Below are 18,744 nucleotides of genomic sequence, written 5' to 3' on the forward strand. Positions count from 1 at the left end.
TCAGTAGCCATCGTGCATGGTACCCCCCAAAACACACACACACACACACACACACACACACAGTCAAACACCTCATAAATTACACATAATGAAGCTGCTGGGCCTCTTGTGAGCTCCAGGACCAGTGAGCAGCTCACCAACTGCTTTACTACATTGTTGTTACAGTCAGTCATCCCATTAAAACTATTTACTTGAAATTGACCAGATGTAGTTTTTATTTCAAATATTTGACTTGCAATGCAGAAAGTGACTGAATCACAGCAAGCCCATCGATCTTTTACCCAGCAGGGATGGATGAGGGATCCGGGTGCTGTGTCACTAACAACACACACTGTAGCACCCACCTGTGTGGTGCACGGCCTTGTAAGGCTTGCCTGCTGCCACTGGCCCGCCTATGGCAACCAGCTACCAGCTGGAAGAAAAAAGCAGAAAGAAAGCTCGCTCACAAAGGCATTACAATACATGCTGGGTTTCCATGGCAAAATGGAGGCAAAGGAACAGAAGAAGAAAAAAAAAAAAGACGTCGACCAATAAAAACCATGAACACCAAATGACATTCAAAACCTTAAACGTGGGGTGTGGGGCATATCTGCACACACGGGCAAACATGACCAAACTATCACGCTGATTTACAGCCTCTGTCATGATCAGAAACACACACACATATAATGAACTATCCCAGCTTGCAGCGTTGTTAAAACTTATCCTGTGATCCTTCTGGTGGGAGGCTTTTTTCGGACCAGTGGGGGCAGGGCAGCAGCAATGGGGGTAGTGGGGGTATTAGACTGTCCATTTGCCTTTTATAGCCGCCTACTTCAGTTAGTAGCAAGAGAGAAAAAGAGAAAGAGAGATCTGGGGGGGGGCGGCATAATGGAGACAGTGGTGGGTGGGTGGGTGGGGGGCAACAGCACCCTGACCACTGGACGGACACGTATGCAAACACACACATAAACACACACGCCGAGACCCTGTTGAGGGAGCAGGCATGAGGCCGTTGTTTTTGTCAACCCCAGAGGCACTTGCATGTGTGTGTTGGGCATTTGGGGTTGATTAAAGTGGAACAACACTGATGTGTTCTCTGTTCTTTTGTTTTATAAACCAAAATGTTTCATCGATGCCAATCAATACATCCGACTCATTGTCACATGGAGTAAGTTGGACATGTATGACTGAAAAGAATAAAACAGGATGTCAGGGAGAGAAAAGTAAGTGTTTTCTGTGAGTGAGAAAGCAATTCAGCTGTTTTTTTTCTCTGTGTGCACTCAGGATTGAGAGAGGACAAGTGAGGGAGAGTGGATATAAGCTTGTGTGTCTGAGTAAGAGAGAGCTGGAGAGAGAGACAGAGGGAGAGAGCTTTAGCCTGGCTTTTCTCCGCTGTGCCTTTCAGCTCCTCTCTCACTGTAGAAAGAGGCGTGTCCATGGACCAGTATAAAGTCCAAGGAGAGCCACTCGTGTTGAGCCATTCTCAGGAGCGAGTCCTTTACACTGCACACCAGCAAGAGGAAGAAACTGCAGCTGTTATTCAAAACACTGTCTTTTGATGACCTGCTTTGCATTTGGACACTTGTAGACCAGATTTTTTTGGTGCTTCATTAGTGGGCGGGCGAGCCTCTGGATTCAAACTCGGAGAGAGCAAGACTCACCTGAACACAGAGGTGGATATCCTTTCTGCAACTGTTCATTCCAACATAACAAAAAGTAGTTCTTATCACCACTACATTTGCCAGCCGAGCAGATCACGAGCAGGCTCCAATTTCTGCGCTGTGAAACAGAATCACAGGAACGGGGAGGCAATACAGCAGAGGCATTGTGTTCCTGCAATTGAAACACTAACCAGCTGAAAATATCAAAGACCATCCTGGACAAAGCGTTCCTCTCAAACCTCCCTTGTTGGCCTAAAATCTGCTGTTGGAGTAGAAAGTGATCAAAAGCTGCACGACACTCAGAGAAGAGAGGGGAAGCAGAGGGGCCATACACGAGGGCAAAGGATTGCGTGCAGGTGCCGGGGCTGCCATGGTGCGTGGAGGTGGCGTGGCAGTAGCTCCATCCTGCTGGGGCCTTTGGGCATTTGGCGCCCTGTCACTGGTGGCGCTGTGCTTGTCGGACCAGGCCATCCGCTGCCCGGTGTGCTCAGAGGAGAGGCTGGCCAGCTGCCGTCTGCCGGAAGGCTGCGAGGAGACGGTGCGGGAGCCCGGCTGTGGCTGCTGCCCCACCTGCGCCCTGCCTAAAGGGGCTCACTGTGGAGTCTACTCACCCCGATGTGGCACAGGCCTTCGCTGCTACCCGCCGCGTGGCGTGGAGAGGCCACTGCACTCACTGATGCATGGCCAGGGGGTGTGCACCGATGAGAGAGAGATGGAGGAGAACTCAGGTGAGAGCAAAGGGGGCAGAGTCTGTATGCAAAGTGATGATAGATGCACTTGTTTACAGTGGGCACTTCCTCTTCCTTTTACTTATTGTCAATCACAAAGCGCCAAAATATTTACACCACATCTAATATCTCTGCAAATGTCAGGGTGCTCTCATTGGATGGAGCACATGACTGCCATACCTGACCAGGTCTTTTCAAACGTGGACTGCCGTCTGTGCGTCCTTCTCGCTCTGTGGACCCACGTCTGAGCAGCCCAGAATATTTTCTGTCTCTGCTCCCTGGGCCTTACCTGAGCCGGGCAGGGTCAGAGTTGGGGTGGGGGGAGTGGGGGTGGTGGGGGGGGTGACAATGTGCTGTTTGTTTACCCTAATCTCAGCTAAGCCCCGAACCAGAGCATGCACACACACCAGCTCCTCACGCATGGCCTGATGGGAGAGCGCACACAGTCCCTCTGCTGTCTTGTGGTCGCTCGCTGTGAAAGGGGCCCTGCTGTAAGACGCAGAGCAGGCTTCAGAGAGGAGAGCGCTGTGGTGATAATTGGGTTGTGCATGTGAGGAGCTTTTGTTGTATCTGTCTGCTGCATGTGTCTGTGCTCTGTAGGACTTTGTGACGTGCAACTTAGTTACCTGTTTCAGCGACGGAATCATACATTTGGTTAAAGTGACACAAAATTCACTTTGTGCTGCAACCCTTAGGTGTGCAATTACCTCATCATGCCAATGTTACAGGGAGATCCTGCAGGTAGTCATGTAGTGCAGGCAGTGAAATGCATTGTGGTGATACTGGGAATGTGAGAGTCTGCGTGAATGCGTGTGGAAGTGAATATGTGTGTGTGTGTTTGTAATGGCAGGAGGTAATAAAAGCTGCTGTATGAAATGACTGTAATGGAGTGTGGCCAGTCTGGGGCTATTAGAGCTCTCTGCAATCAGAAATTCACTTGGTGCTCTTTCATGGACACCCCCATTCCTCCTCCTCCTCCTCCTCCTCCTCCTCCTCCTCCTCCTCCTCCTCCTCCTCCTCCACCTCCTCCCTCCTCCTCCTACACCTCCTCCTCCTCCCTCCTCCTGCTGCTGCTGCAGATGTCTAACTCTTCTACTGTCGATGTCTCCATCACACTCCTCTGGGCCGGCTTCTTATTTCCCTCTTTGTTGTTGCATTCCTTTTGCAAAGAGGAAAGTCTGTTTCCACTTTCACACAGTGGGATGTCTAATACTGGATACTTATCTGCATATCCAGTTCCAGTTCACTGCTTTGACGTTAACTTCTCTCTCCTGTGTCTCCACCGTTTGTCTTTTTCTGCTCTCCTCAAAGGGAGTGGTGTTGATTTCCATTATGCCATATGAGACAATTGTTATAATGTGTCGCAGACAAGGTGGTTCTTTCATTCGTTCCAGATTATCAAGTAACTGGCCTGACGTTGCATCCGTAGAGCCCAGGCTCCCAGACAGTTACTGGTAATGGCAGTAGGCTGTCTGCTGCTAGTGCCAGAACACCAAAGATTTGGATCAACTTAGCCAATATAAAACTCCCAGGATGCTCATCTTCATTACAGCATCTGTTTCCCCTGGCCGTGGGTGCACACCCCACCCCCCCAAGCCCTAACAGGCCTTTGAGCGCATCGCCCGCCGCGTCCAGCTCCTTCATGAGGATGAGCTCATCCGCACTCTTGCTGCCAGAGCTGAAATGAGAGCCTTCTGCTCTCTGTGCAGGGCCAGCATAGGTTAGAACGACACATAGCATGACTAAATAGAATCAGAAAGAAGAGGAAAGCTGTTTAGAGCATGATAAAAACGGAGGGCTGTCCCAGCTTGGCCCGGCTGTTCTCCCTGAACATTATTTCTGCTCTTTGATACTGCGTTGTCCAATCAGCTGGCCCGGAGCTGGGTTATAGCACACTTGGGGGAGTCTCAGGTCCTTTCTCCAGGGTGGGGCAGCAGTAGATGGAACATTTTGGAAAGTTCATAAGTTTTGTTTTCAGTGTTCAGTAATCTGAGCGCTGAGTTCTGTTTGCCTCCACACTCCTTCTCACCCCTGGAGTCTGTCATAACAAAGTGTAGAAGCTCTGCCCAATAAATCTCACTGTAAATCAATTCTTCTGGGCAGCAGCTCAGATCTGCTGTATAAGAATGTTCAATGTAAACCATGGCAGCAGAGAGACAATCAGAAAAGCACAGGGGAGAGACGAAGAGCAACTCACTAGCACAAGCAGGCGATTTCCTTTGTGGTGCATTCACTGTACTTATGCATTATTAAACAAGGGGGTGCATCTCCTGAATACATGTCTGACACTGCCCCACTCCTAGCAACAGATAAGAATAATGAAAAGGACCCTGGGATAGAGGCAGATCTCCACCGCCTATTGAAAGGAATTTAGGCTGTTTCAGGCTTCAGGTTCTGCAAGATAACACCGGTATCATAGAGATTTGTGTGGCCTAATGCTTGTCACTTCATTTTCATTCTAATTGCCAATTAAACAGTAGCGGTAATGCATTAAATTAGGTTGGCAAGAGTTATGAGCTATCAGTCCATTTTCTTTGATTCAAAACAGTCTATCCGGCTATCCTTGCTCAAAATTTCCATAGCAACAAGCTCTATCCTGCATCTTAAGGTGTACAAAAGCTTTAGTGCATCTTAATATCCCATTCTTAGAAACCCTCTCTATCTTAATACTTAGAATAAATCATCAAGTGTGTGTTGGCATCTGCTCTCGCATTCCTGCTGGGACTGCCCTGGTGTCATATTCAAATGCTTCCCCCTGACACTCAAATGGATATCATTTACAAACTGATACCAAAGTCAGATGTGATAGTCCTACACCTACAGGCACTGAAGGAGTAGCATGAATGAAGCTGTCTGTGGAGCCAGCCTCTGTCCAACTGTACCCCATCTACTGTGACGCACACAGGGCTTTATGAAAACAGCATGCTAACCTAGATTTTCCTCTCTCCTAAGAGCGAGGACTACTCAGCATGTTCTGGGGGTTGTGAACTGATGAAATATTTGTATGTATTTTTGGGGTGTTAGAGGAGGATTTTCCCTAACCTCTTTCAGCAGATGTCCCTTAATGTTGTGTATTTGCTTTCTTTGGGTTGTGCAGCACATTTATACAGCTGGGGCTCTTATGCAGAAGTAAATGTGATTAGCTAATTGCTGTCCTCTGTGGGACAGGGACCCCCTTCTAGTGGTGGAGCTGAGAGATACATAAACAATCCAGCTCTGTCCTGGCCATGAAAAAGGCCTAATCAGAGGATGACAATGGCTGAGATTTCATACGTGATCCTTATAATTCAGCAAGACAAACACTGCAGCAATCTATATGTCAATAACTTGATGAATGAGTTATTTACACTTTATTAATAACTGTATTTTCTAAGCATTGACCATTGATGTTAATTTGTGCCTTTCAAAAAGATTAAATATTGTATTTTTTAGTAATATTCCCCTCCACTGGCTGCTAGAAATGCTCTAGTATTCATTTCCTCTCCTCGCACTTCCACTGAAGACCCTGATTCTATACATGGTATATTACAACAAGAACAATCAATTCAAAATTAAGTTAATGATGTGACCCAGAATAGTTTGACCTCATTCACTGGAGTTGTAGGTTCCCCTCTATTCATAGCTCTACTCATCACATGTAGTAGAAGTACAAGTGCATCGACGAGTGATGGATGGCTAAAATAATCCCAGCTCACTATGACAGAATTTACTCACAGACCTGCGAGCGAACAAACCTACAACACAAGTAGGGATGGAGTCCAAGCATATAGAGTTATGTCCCTGAGATTAAAGGGGGCTATAATACCTCAGTTTATGTTGTTGGATAAGTGACACATGTATTTGAATGTGTTTTTTCTCTAGATGAAAAATAGGATTGTGTCCTGAAAACAAAAGAAACTATACATTTCAGAGGAGGCAGTGAATGTGGGAAAAACTTTATTTTCATCATGCACTACAGTGTTTTGCTCCAAACATTTTTGTCAGGATAAAGGATAATGTTTATCCTGATGACCATCCCTCTGGAAGAGTTTCTGTTCTATCGTTTAGTCATATTTTTCTGCCTCTGATCCACACCTGTTTGCATGTGTGTTGGTTTATTTGAGACAATAACAGAGTTTCAAGCCTTAGGCTGAAATATTACACAATAAAACAACAGTGTGTTCTTTATTAAAAATAATAAAACTGCTAGAGAGCTGCCAAGGCGAAGAGTGATGGTGATTTCATAAACTTAGTTGTACAGTGGCAATGTTTAGCGGCATATTCTCCTAAATCTAATCCATAATATCTATCAAATTAAAAAGGAGATTGTGCAATTTAGGATTCAAAGTAGATACTTTTGTTTGATTTATTTACACTTGCTTGTTGTTCCTAATTATTTTCTGCTCTTCCAAGAGGACAGCCATGGCAACAGAATAAGATTAAGACCAGCAACAGCTGGACTTGCAGATGCAGCAGCTGTAGCTCCTTCAAACTTTGCTACATTTTTGTTTTGATCTGTTGTTTTTTCGACTTTATTGCTGAAACAAGTACTACTTGTGACAGAAATACACTCATACTGTAGGCATTGGAAAATGGAGCGTGGATTTTGGAGAAAGAGTAGCAGACCTTGAGATGACCCCTACCCACAGCATCTTCTGATCACCCAGCGGGACTAGCCGGACCACATGCCACAGTGGGCGGTGAAACCGCCCCAGGAGGAGAGAAGACAGACCTAGGAGGAGTGCACAGGGCTGGGATAAGAGCTAAGCTAAGTCAGCTTGTATCTAGGTTGTTCCTGACTAATGTCTGGTGGCAGGAAGGTGGAATAGATGAAATGGGACTCAGGCTGGCCAAGCAACAGGAAATCAGAGACCGTTTGTGCCCAAATTTTTACAGAGACCTGGCTTCATCTCAGGGCCCTGGATCAAGCTACTGCTCTCGACTTGCACATGCTCCAAGCCGACAGAGCACAAGACTGAATATAAAAATGAAGAGCATGTTATCATCACTGTCCCGTTGCTGCTCTTCACAATCATCCAGACGATTCAAAGGATGCACTCCAGAATTATTTCCTGTATGTATATGTATATGCATATATGTATATAAATAACTATATTCTATTTTTATTTTGTTTTACTTGTGATCCTGTTCAATTCTAAATTGAATTATCAGTATATACACAAATGTTCTGTGTGTGTAGCATGAAGGAACTATAACATTTCACTGAGCAACCCTGTGTCGTAAAATGACAAATAAATGAACCTTGAACTTTGAACCTAAGCTGCTGCAGCTCTGCTCTTTGGATTAAACTCACAGACATGTTGTACTTGAGGCTGCCTATTTTAACATCAGTTGAATGGGAAATGCGTAAGAGCAGCATCAGGCAGAGCAGCAGGTTTCCTTTTCACAATGGTTGTCTTTGTAATTTAGTGCTGATTTAACTTTCTATCTTTCCTTTGACAAATGCCACTCGAAAGAGTTCCAACATTTTTACTGGCCTTCTCACAGCACATACCGGTAGTCCTGAACAGTGTTCTTCCAACTGTACTGGACATCAACTCTGATCATTAACTGATTCAAAGAAATCTTGTGCCTGGAAACCTGCGGTCTGATACTCTGGCAGCATCCGCTGTTGACTGTAGAGAACAGTGTTTTGGTAGCATGCCTTGTTGACTTTTGAGCTTGCTGCCAAAAACTCTTGAAAAAAAAGTGTTATAAAACATTTTGGAGGAGTAGCCTCCTCGGAGAATATTCATTTTTCAGGAGATTAGTTGCTGTCAATATAGTATAATCTATTCTATCAAGTGTCACAGAGAACCACAACGTCAATGTTTTTTTCCGTCACTTTGTTTAAATTCGTATTCTATGCCTCTCGTAGCACGTTTTATGGACAGATACTTGTTTAAATCAGGCTAATCCCAGTGTTTGGAAAACACTAATGACTAAGATGACAGATCAGGAATGACCCTGCCTGAGGCTCAAATAGCATATGTAAGATTACTAGTTTGACTTAGAATCAGTGATAGAAGCCGTTGCTCTGCTATGTCGTTCTTTTGTAATTTTGGGATTTTTTTGATTTCTTTACATGAACATGTGACAAAGATGTTTTAAAGAGTAAGTAAGTCCCCTGTAAGTGGGACAGGTCACAGTTAAAAAACAAGCTTGTCAGTGCTTTCATGTCCTGCAACTTCCTGTTACTTATCTGCCGTAACATGTGCCGATATAACAGATATATCTGTGATAAGCTGATATGGGTTTTAAGGACGTTGCTCAGCAGCGTCTCTGTGTTTTCAAACTCAAATTGAGAGCACAAATGAAGTCATTATTCTTAAAAGGATGCATCTCAGGTTTTCGTACAAATGCCTTACATAGTGGATTCTCTTTTGGCTTAGATCCAGGATCTAAGCTGGTGGAAGTGTGAATCATAGGAATGCTCTCTGCCAATCTCACAGAGCGCAACAAAATATTTATCTGAGGAGGATATTTGTCTTTGAGGTTTACAAGTTCAACCATAAAGCCATTAACATTGGAATGTGACAACTGATGAGCCCTTTAGCTCCTTGTGTCAGTGTTCTACACATCTGCAAAGAGCACACAAAAATATCAACGTCAGACATAGCATGGACTTGTAATAATGTATAGTAAATGATGTTGCTGCAATGGAATTGTTGATCAGGGGAAGAGAGCCTGCTCTCGCTCATCCCATAATGAGTGATGCTCACGCGTCTGGTGGCCAAAGTGAATTATGTACATTTGCAAGTGCAGCAGCTCACATGTTACTACAATTATGTAACTAAGAGCAAGATAGAACAAGCAATGCAGTTTATTGTGTAACAGCATTGGAATTTGTCAGCTACATGCTAACAAAATGGAGCTTTATTTTCACTGTATTCTCAGGTGACCAGTGCTGTATCAGTCATTACAGGTAACAGCACTGGCTATGTCAACATCTGCTGATCGGATGCTGCATGTCCTCCCACTTGGCTAAAAAAATGATGATGAATTTAACCTGCTGATTAATAAACAGGTAGTGATTTTGTTAATGTCTTGTTTGTGGATCCTATTTGCTTGGTTTTGGCTTATTACAATGTGCCAACAGTCCAAAAGGACAGGCAAAGAGGGCTCCTAATTCTGGGTATGATTAGATTTATTAAATCTAGATCTGTTTTTATCTGTGCTGTGCACCTGTGGCAATGCACTGCAATGTATCAGCTCCAGGACTGATAATGCACTATAGGAATATTTCAAAAGCCGAGTGCTGCTGTTCTAAATCAAATGAAACCACAAAGAGAAGTAGCAGCTTCCTCCATGGAAAACAGCAGTGGTAGCAAACAGGACATGCCACCCCTGACCTACTTCTAAATCATTTTGGCTCGCCCTACGAAAGAGCGTAGAATCGGAAAACTATGAACTGGCAAAAGAGGAGAAAGAACAACTTGGAACGAAGGAAACAGCTGAAACCCTGTTGGCTCTTGTGAAGAAAGTGCTGATGAGCAAGGCTTAACAGCAACAAGACTAAAAATACAAACAGCCGTGAGACACTTCAGCCCGCCCCCCAGACAAGCAAAGCCAAGCAAGATGTCTCTGAAGTTTAGAGAAACCCAGTCACCTTCCAACTCCTGTTGCCAAGTTATAAAAAAACTGTAGTCATCAAAATGGTGCAGGATCAATATCTTGAATACAGCCATGTTGGGACTAGCCTGGGAACTAGTATTGCAAAGATAAGCTGGTTTAATTGTGTATAGGTATGCTCTCATGCATTGTAGAGTTGAGAAAACAGTGCACATTGCGGAAGATGATCCGGTTCAAAGAGCAGAGCAAGAACAGCCTAGAAACAGTAGAACCACAGTTTAAAGTGCTTTGAGTTCAGTGCCAACCTGTAAAGACGCCATGAGCGTTTGTGTGTGTTACAAGTCACAGGTTAAAGGCAACATGCACATGTACAAAGAAAGAGGCACAACCTTTATCCCTCATTTTACCCACCTAGTGCCTCCCAACCACCACACACACACTCACACACACACACACACACACACACAGTTGTGCCCACTTGTGACAGTGCAAATACCCTTTAACAACCTCCATCTGGCACAGACTGAGGTTGTTGTGGAGGGGTGGAGAATAAAGAGGGAGGGGGCATTTCCTGAGGAAGCAGCTGGCTGCCTGCAGGGCCACAGAACTGCAGGATTATAGGGATGCAAAGGTGAATGTGGCACAAACCACAATGTACAGAGGGTGGCAGAACAGGGGTGGTATCATTTAAAAAAACCTCAGAGCTCGTGGCGTGGCTGTGGTGCAGCAGTTGAAAAGTACCAGGGTGAGAGCTGAAGTACAGATTACCCCCCAGAGTGGGAACATGGCTTGGTGTCCTTGAGGTTAACCTGGCCTCATTTTTAGCCTACATCTCACCATGTTCAGAAGGACAAGGAGGAGTAGCAGAACAGCTCCCGCTCTACATCTGACACCCAAGCAAATCATTCAAATAATAGATCTTGCACTAAATTACGCTCATATCATTAAGATGTGATATTATGTCGCACTGACAATCATGCAACAAAGAAAGTACTACAAATGTTTATTCCACACTGTTTATGTAAAATGCTAGACATTTTATCGTTCACCTTGCATTATTCTTTGTCCTTTAGCAATGGACAGGCAGGATGAGATCATTCCCGAGCACCCAAACAACAGCAATATCCGGTGCAGTCCACAGGACAAGCGCTGCATACAGAAGACCCTGGCCCGACACCCTCCAAAATCCACAAATCAGAGAAGCAACAATGCCAGGGAGGAGGCCAAAGCAGCACTGGTGAGGGAAATGATGTTCAAAAATCTGATCAGTTTCACAGAAAACAGCAGACCCAGGCGATCCCCTCCGTAGCACATGCCTCGGGCCCAGCAGGTGTTTTACATTAAGGCTTTATAGTTCCAGAGTAACAAGCGTATTCAGGTTATAAATTGTACAAATTAGTTATTTACAGACCATAACATTTAATTGTGGCCTTGCAAAATAAAGTACAGGTGCACACTGACATCAACATGCAATTTGCTGTTTTGCAAAAGCAGGATCATAACATTCCTATTAATCAGCAACAGGCTGGTTTTACCACATTTTAGTACATTCATTTAAGACAGAAAGTGTTACATGATTGCAATGTAATGCCACAGTCTCCCACATACAGGTTTACTTTACCAGCCACCCACCCACCCAGGAAGGTTTACCTTATACAATGGTTTTAAAGTCTCATACAGTTGGACATGCAATTATTAGTTGGCCTCTACAGCATCTGTGTGCACAAAGAGTGTAGAGACATTTCTTAGCATCAAATTATAAGGAGAGGTTTGGGAAATGCTGTCTTACACCACTGCAAATATCTTTGTGCTAGATGTCTGGACTTCTGATGTGAATAAACATCAAATCAAAAATGATTTCTCCTACAGGCTCCATGTCGTGCTGAGCTTCAGAGAGCATTGGACAGATTGGCATCAAATACCCGCACACATGATGATCTCTTCACAATCCCCATACCCAACTGTGACAAGAATGGAGATTTCCACGCTAAGCAGGTCTGTGATTTCAAACACACTTAATTTGAGCTTTATTGAATTACTGAGCAGACCACTCTTTGGCCATGTGTCCTGGTGAACTGTGAATGTCTGTTATTAAGCCAGGACAAATAAAAATGCCTATCTTTATTCTTCAACCAGTTCCTTGCAAACCACATCAGCTATCTGCTGGCCAAAACGCAAAACATGCCTACAGCCAATGAAATATTGTCTTACAAGTTCAAGCTCAGCACAAAAGTGTCTCCAAGCAGACTGTCATGGTAATGCCAAGACCTTATTTTTCTTAGCGCACATGAAAAGTGATTTACTTTCAGAAATCAGCAGTTGAACCGTGTGTGTTAAGTGGTTTCCCCAGAACTGTTGGACAGTAATGCCTTTATTGCTGCGATGGATACAATTAGCTTTTGGTTGCAGTTACTTGTTATTTTGCTTTTGAAAGATTGTGCAACTACGCAGATAAGAGTGAGAGAATCAGGGAACATGAAAAACACAGATAAGACTGCTCTGAGTTGTAATGCAATCAAAGCAGCAGACGCAGAGTCAGTGATAAAAGAAAAGCTCTGCTAAAGCACCAGTCATCAAGAGTCTGAGTTCTGCTGATTGTGTAACATGGTTCAAGTATCTCTGTCTGCTCAGATCCACAGGCATCTGTTTACTGTTTAACTAACTGCACTTTGATAAAACCTATTGGTAAGTAAAGCACAGGTCATGAGGGACAACTGGGAATCATTTCATGGCAGGGTTGCACTAAGATTGTTAACTGGTCTTGGGAGCTTTTTGAAACTGTAAATCACCACAGAAAGAGTACAAAATCACACAATAAATGTTGTATTACAGGAATTGTTAAAGGTTCACACAATGCTTTAAATCAAATAATGAAATCGCTTCAAATGCTTCTCACAGTTTGTTTGAGGCCACTCTAAGTGCCAGCTGGGTGTAGTTTACCTTGATATATGACTCTGTTTTTGGGTAAGTGGACAACATTCACTTAATGTGGTCTGGTGATAAAACAGTGTTAGACTCCAGTCATTTGTATATAGGAAAAAGTCCAGTGCAAAAAAACAATGCAAACATCCTCAAGTCCAATAATAACTATGTTTTAGCTCTGTTTTTGGTCCCCACCAACTCCGGGAGGAAATACCTATCTGGTCAGCTGCTAATGCTCCAGTATGTTCAGTCACTAGTGCTGTCAGTGTGTTGGACAGGTGGTGCACAGTGGGTTTTTGGAAGGTTTTTTTTTGTTGAAAAGAGCTACCTGCTGCAGCTGAAAATACACTGATGAGAAAGCAGAGAGGGAATCAAAACAGTAGTTTGTTGTGAGGGTTCACACACAAACGAGTGAGTGAATTGGTATAATGACCACTTTCCCCATGACTCCTTCCTAATTAACTAAGAATCATCCACTGAGCAGTACAAAGTAGTAACAACTCATTTATTAGTAATTAATTAATAGTACACAACTTCTCTTTGTGTACCTTATTGTAAGTGTTACAGTTGCAAGTAAAAATAAAAATGTTGATATGAAAATGACAATAAAGCTCCATAAAGCTGAGGGAACTACAGAGTTGGGTGAGGAGTATCTATTGGTTTATTATTATGAGCAACGCCTTTCACATAACACATTTATTCATTGTTAATATAAAACTATTTATCAGAGCACTTTTAATGTTTGAACCTGTAGTTGAAGAAACTGTTAGATGTACATTGCATATATCTTTTATGTCCACAGTGTCATCCTGCACGTGACGGCCAGCGGGGGAAGTGCTGGTGTGTGGATCAGAAGACGGGCATGAGGCTGCCGGGGCCGCTGGAGCTGCGAGGGGATCTGGACTGCCACCAGTTAATGACTGCTACATTGAGGGATTGAGGAGAAAGAGTTGAGGGATTGAGGAGGAGGAGTGAGGACCGGCTGAACTCTACTGGTGCTTAATAGTAGAACTACAAGAGGAAAGGATTTTGCTCTAAAGCCTCGTTTCATCTGAGGCCAACGGTACTTGAGCTTGTGCAACAAAAAGGAAACCATTGAATTGAGTTCTTTTGCTATTTTGTTTCTGTGTGTGAGCGTATGTGATCTCTGAGTCTTTTGAGCACTTGTTGTGTATTGTTTCTACTATGTGAATTTATGACAGATAATCTTTAGACACATGTGCTTTGTAACGCATGTAACAGGTGGCAGAAAAAAAAACCTTCCACAGATAACATTTGTAGTTGTGATCTTTGTTAGGGAGCAATATGTGTGGTTTTCTCTAGTCTAAGTTGAGTAGAGTATTCTTGAATAGTGAGAAAATGCATCCATCCCTACAGATAATCAGACCTGAGATCCAACAGGAGCTGTTAGTGTTTGTTTTAGTCTATCTGGAGCACCATATCAGTTGCAATTACTGCATCAGGACAATCCAGAAAGATTATCAATTGAAAGGCCCTGCACTCGTTTTTTACACACCCTTTGTAATTGGTTGTAAGGTGTGGCTGTTATTCTACTGTCATATGTGTCATAAACCACACCTCTCTGGTAAGCAGGTTCAAACAAACCATAAAATGTGTTTGCAAACACAAGGTCTAGTTCAGCGCCAAAAAAAAAAAAAAGCAATAAAAGATGGGATCAGAACAGATACAATGAAAAAAATGAAATGAGGGAAATGTATCATTTCCCCACCTTGAGTTACCAAATGAACTTACCAAAGTGAAAAGCAAGATTAGTTTGAAAAACTGCATATATTTGCTCCAACGCCCCGTGATTAACTGTGCACCCTCCTCTCGTTGCTGATGAGTTCTCTCTAGCATCGCGGTCCAGAAGGACAGAAGGACTGGCAGCATAGCTGGGCTAGAAACTCTGCACAATGCTGATAGGGTAATCTTATTTCTCCAGCTGGGCCAGTGTGACTCTCCTGCTTGTATAAATATGCTTTAACGTATAGGATTTCTATCCAAACAGACTGCTTGGCAGAACTTTGGTGGTGCTATATACTGACTGTGCCAAAATACAAAACAAAAAAATGGCTTCTGCACTTTTTGGATATTTGTTAAGGATTGGAATGGAAGACTGGGATTTCCCGGAAGTGGGGCAATTAGTCTCACAAGGTGTAAGGATCACCTAAATGTGACCATCTACACTATCCACTGGTAAATGCTTTTGTAAATGTTTTCAATGTTGTTAAAATATAAAAGTAACACCCCATAATCCATCACTGCAGCTAACTGGCTAAATGTTCCATTGGCCAGTGTTAAACTGCAGGTGCAGTGCTGTTTAAATGCACAAGCAGAGTGCAATAACTGAATGATTAAGCTCCTGACGTATAGCAGCTCACAGTTAACATGAAGCTTTGAATGACTCTGGCGTAGCAGTAAAGACAACATAACAAGTATTTGGAAACCGGAATTTCCTCTGTTAATCTGACAATGCAAAGAAGCACATTGCCAGCGCAAGTAAAGTATAGTGCAGAGGTTTTAGGCAGCCGTGAAGAAATGCTGGAAAGTAAGAATGCTTTCAAAAATATAAAATTCAATTGTTTATTTTTATCAATTTACAAAATGCAAAGTGAGTGAACAGAAGAAAAATCTAAATCAAATCAATATTTGCTGTGACCTCCCTTTGCCTTCAGAACAGCTTCAGTTCTTCTCGGTACACTTGTACACAGTTTTTGAAGGAACTCAGCAGGAAGGTTGTTCCAAACATGTTGGAGAACTAACCACTGATCTTCTGTGGATGTATTCTGCCTCAGATCCTTCTGTCTCTTCATGTTATCACAGACAGACTGGATGATGTTGAGATCAGGGCTCTGTGGGGGGGGCACCATCACTTCCAGGACTCCTTGTTCTTCTTTACACTGAAGATAGTTCCTGTATGTTTGGGGTCGTTGTCCTGCTGCAGAATAAAGTTGGGGCCAATCAGACACCTCCCTGATGGTACTGCATGATGGATAAGTATCTGCCTGTATTTCTCAGCACTGAGGAAACCATTAACTCTGACCAAATCCCCAACTCCATCTGCAGAACTGCAGCTCCAAACTTGTAAGGAAGCTCCACCAGCTTCACTGCTGCCTGCAGACACTCATTATCGTACCGCTCTCCAGCCCTTCTGCAAACAAACTACCTTCTGCTACAGCCAAATATTTCAGGTTTTCACTCATCAGTCCAGAGCTCCTGCTGCCAGTTCTCTGCACCCCAGTTCTTCGTGCATCGTTGAGTCTCTTGGCTTGTTTCCATGTCGGAGGTTTGGCTTTTAGGCCCCAATTCTTCCATGAAGACCACTTCTGGCCAGACTTCTCCAGACAGTAGATGGTTACCTGGTCCCACTGGTTTCTGCTGGTTCTGAGCTGATGGCTGCTGGACATCTTCTGATTTTGATGGGAAGTAAGCTTAATGTGTCTTTCATCTGCTGCATTCAGTTTACTTGGCCAACAGCTGCGTCTGCGGTCCTCAGCGTTACCCGTTTCTTTGTGCTTCTTCAGAAGAGCTTTAACATCTTGAAACCGCAGTCTTCTCTGAAATGTGTGCCTGGGGGAGACCTTGCTGATGCAGCAGAACCACCTTGTGTCTTGTTGTTGTGCTCAGTCTGAACATGATGACCTGTGACGTCAAACTGTCTTCACCAGCCTCAGCTTGGCAGCAGAGTTTGGCTGTTCCTCACCCAGTTTTAAGCCTCCTACACAGTTTCTGTTTCAGTTCATTTCAACCTACATATGAAACTGATGATCATTAGCACCTGTTTGGTAATAAGTGGTTAATCACACACCTGACTATGATCCTACAAAATCCCTGACTTTGTGCAAAGTCATCATCAAGAAGAACTGATACTGTTCTGAAGGCAAAGGGAGGTCACAGCAAATATAGATTTGATTTAGATTTTTCTTCCGTTCGCTTACTTCGTATTTTGTAAATCGATAAAAATAAACAATTTAATGATATATTTTTGAAAGCATTCTTACTTTCCAGCATTTCTTTACACCTTCCTAAGACTTTTGACCAGCACTGTAGCTCCTCATCAAATATTTTAGATATGGTTGGCGGGGCTGGTATTATTCTATTATTCTTAGCATTTGATTTCACTGCTGTCGTGCATTATGAGTTCAGGGAAGAGTAACAGGTTTAAGCTAATGCTGGTGTTTGTCACCACCAGATATGGACAGGCTGCTCTCTCTGCTCCATGGTAAACTTTGGTTATTGACTCAAGCAAAAATTAATCATCATTGGTATTGGGGTCAGTCTGGTAGTTTTACACCCGGGCTTGAGATCACATGCGAAGAAGGACAAAAAGTGTAGCAGTTCCAGAGAGATCCCCAAACAGAACAGCATACAATAAATGTCAACCTAAGAAGAGATTGGTGTGCAGATAACAGTGGAGTAATATCAGATGTATTGAAAAGAAAAAAAGAAACAAGGGAAACGAACAGATACTCATAGACAATATCACACAGTGGATTGTTGGCTCTCTCTATGTCCTCAGGCTCTGATTTTAAAAAAGTGCCATGAAAATTATTATTATCATTCTTATTATCATTATGCGTTTTTGCACAATTTTCCATACAGAATTTGGTCTAATCGTTTTTTTCTAAAATGTTGTAAAATGTGCATATACAAACAGAGAACAGTAAAATGCTCTACTTTTGGAGCTTCACTCATTGTGCACGGTAGTAAAACATACCGTATAACCCTCTCCCCCAGTAATCTCAGCCCAGCTAACTGGGGCCAGCGGATATGGGCCAGCCCATTCCCAAAATGAATCTGACAAATATTGTCGCTTATTATCAGACTGAGGGTTCCTCTAAAGGTACTGAAGGGTGTGGATTATAGAATTATTACATTGGAATAAAGAAATGTATACATAATTACAATAAAATTTGCATAGATTCAGATCCTTTATCAATTATTTTAATCCATTCAAACAAAAATGTTAAAGGTAACTTCTTTTCTTGTCTCTGTGTTGGCCTAGTTATTCTTGCATATATAATGCCTGCCTGAATCCACACTTTTGGTCCCCTGTTAATAACTGCTAATAACACTGTCAATCACTGAAGCCAATGATTACCGTATAACCTTTGCTGGAAACAAAGTGTGTCGCCATCTAATGACCACTTTTACTCGTCACTAAAGAAAGAAATTCATCCGAAGGTCGTCCACCAAAACACAGACAGATAGACAGAAGATGGTATTTGTAGAGTATCATTGCTGCATCTTAAAAATATCAAAAACCAAATATCCTGAAGATCGTTCCAAAGATTATAGGCAAGGTGTTTAGAGGCGTCAATACTCATTCAGTGAAGTGCATGCACCCCTGCCCCCCTAAAAACACATTTCTCTTACACATAATCTTAACCTTTGAGAGAGATGACAAACAGTTTTGTCTTTGAATTTGTAAAGGCCTTGTAACTACATAAACTGTATTTAGGCTATAGTACGTTGCTTGATCTCTAACTTCACTGTACTGAACTGTAATTGCATTTCTCGAGAATAGACTGTTCCTGTTTGCCTTTGATACTATCTATCAATGTGTAGAAGTAAAGTAATGTTTGCATGCATACAAATGGACTGGGGTTAGAAACAACTAGGGTCTTCTGTATCTTGTCCACAACAAGACCATTATACTCCAACAATGATCAAAAGTGATCAAAGAAACGGTGATCAGAGAACTGAAATATAGAGCTTCAGCCAATTCAATGATCAGTTACATTGTAAATGTTTACCTGATGAAAATGTACACATTATAATACATTAATTAAAACACTTTAGAAAATACAATGTTGTTGCTGTTGTTGTTATAAGTAACAGTGGTAATATTAGTGGTAGTATTGGATGATTTTAGCTCGTTACAGACATACTGGTACCAT

General features: G+C 42.8%; 1 protein-coding gene across 1 annotated transcript; it reads left to right on the top strand.

Annotated features, from left to right (window-relative positions):
• Positions 1 to 1,472: 1,472 nt before the first annotated feature.
• LOC139199303 (insulin-like growth factor-binding protein 4) lies at positions 1,473 to 14,959 on the top strand. Its single transcript, XM_070828351.1, has 4 exons — positions 1,473 to 2,371; positions 10,996 to 11,159; positions 11,792 to 11,917; positions 13,647 to 14,959. The coding sequence occupies exons 1-4, from the start codon at positions 2,014 to 2,016 to the stop codon at positions 13,782 to 13,784; spliced, it is 786 nt and encodes a 261-aa protein (XP_070684452.1). The 5' UTR covers positions 1,473 to 2,013; the 3' UTR covers positions 13,785 to 14,959.
• Positions 14,960 to 18,744: the final 3,785 nt, after the last annotated feature.

This window comes from Pempheris klunzingeri, chromosome 3 (assembly GCF_042242105.1).
Source record: "Pempheris klunzingeri isolate RE-2024b chromosome 3, fPemKlu1.hap1, whole genome shotgun sequence".
NCBI classification, from domain to species: domain Eukaryota; kingdom Metazoa; phylum Chordata; class Actinopteri; order Acropomatiformes; family Pempheridae; genus Pempheris; species Pempheris klunzingeri.

Excerpts from the sequence above, each read along its gene's own strand:
- LOC139199303 (XM_070828351.1), top strand. The coding sequence starts at position 2,014 with ATGGTGCGTGGAGGTGGCGTGGCAGTAGCTCCATCCTGCTGGGGCCTT. Across the intron at positions 2,372-10,995 it reads AGAGATGGAGGAGAACTCAG|CAATGGACAGGCAGGATGAG; the intron begins GTGAGAGCAAAG and ends TTTGTCCTTTAG. Across the intron at positions 11,160-11,791 it reads AGGAGGCCAAAGCAGCACTG|GCTCCATGTCGTGCTGAGCT; the intron begins GTGAGGGAAATG and ends TTTCTCCTACAG.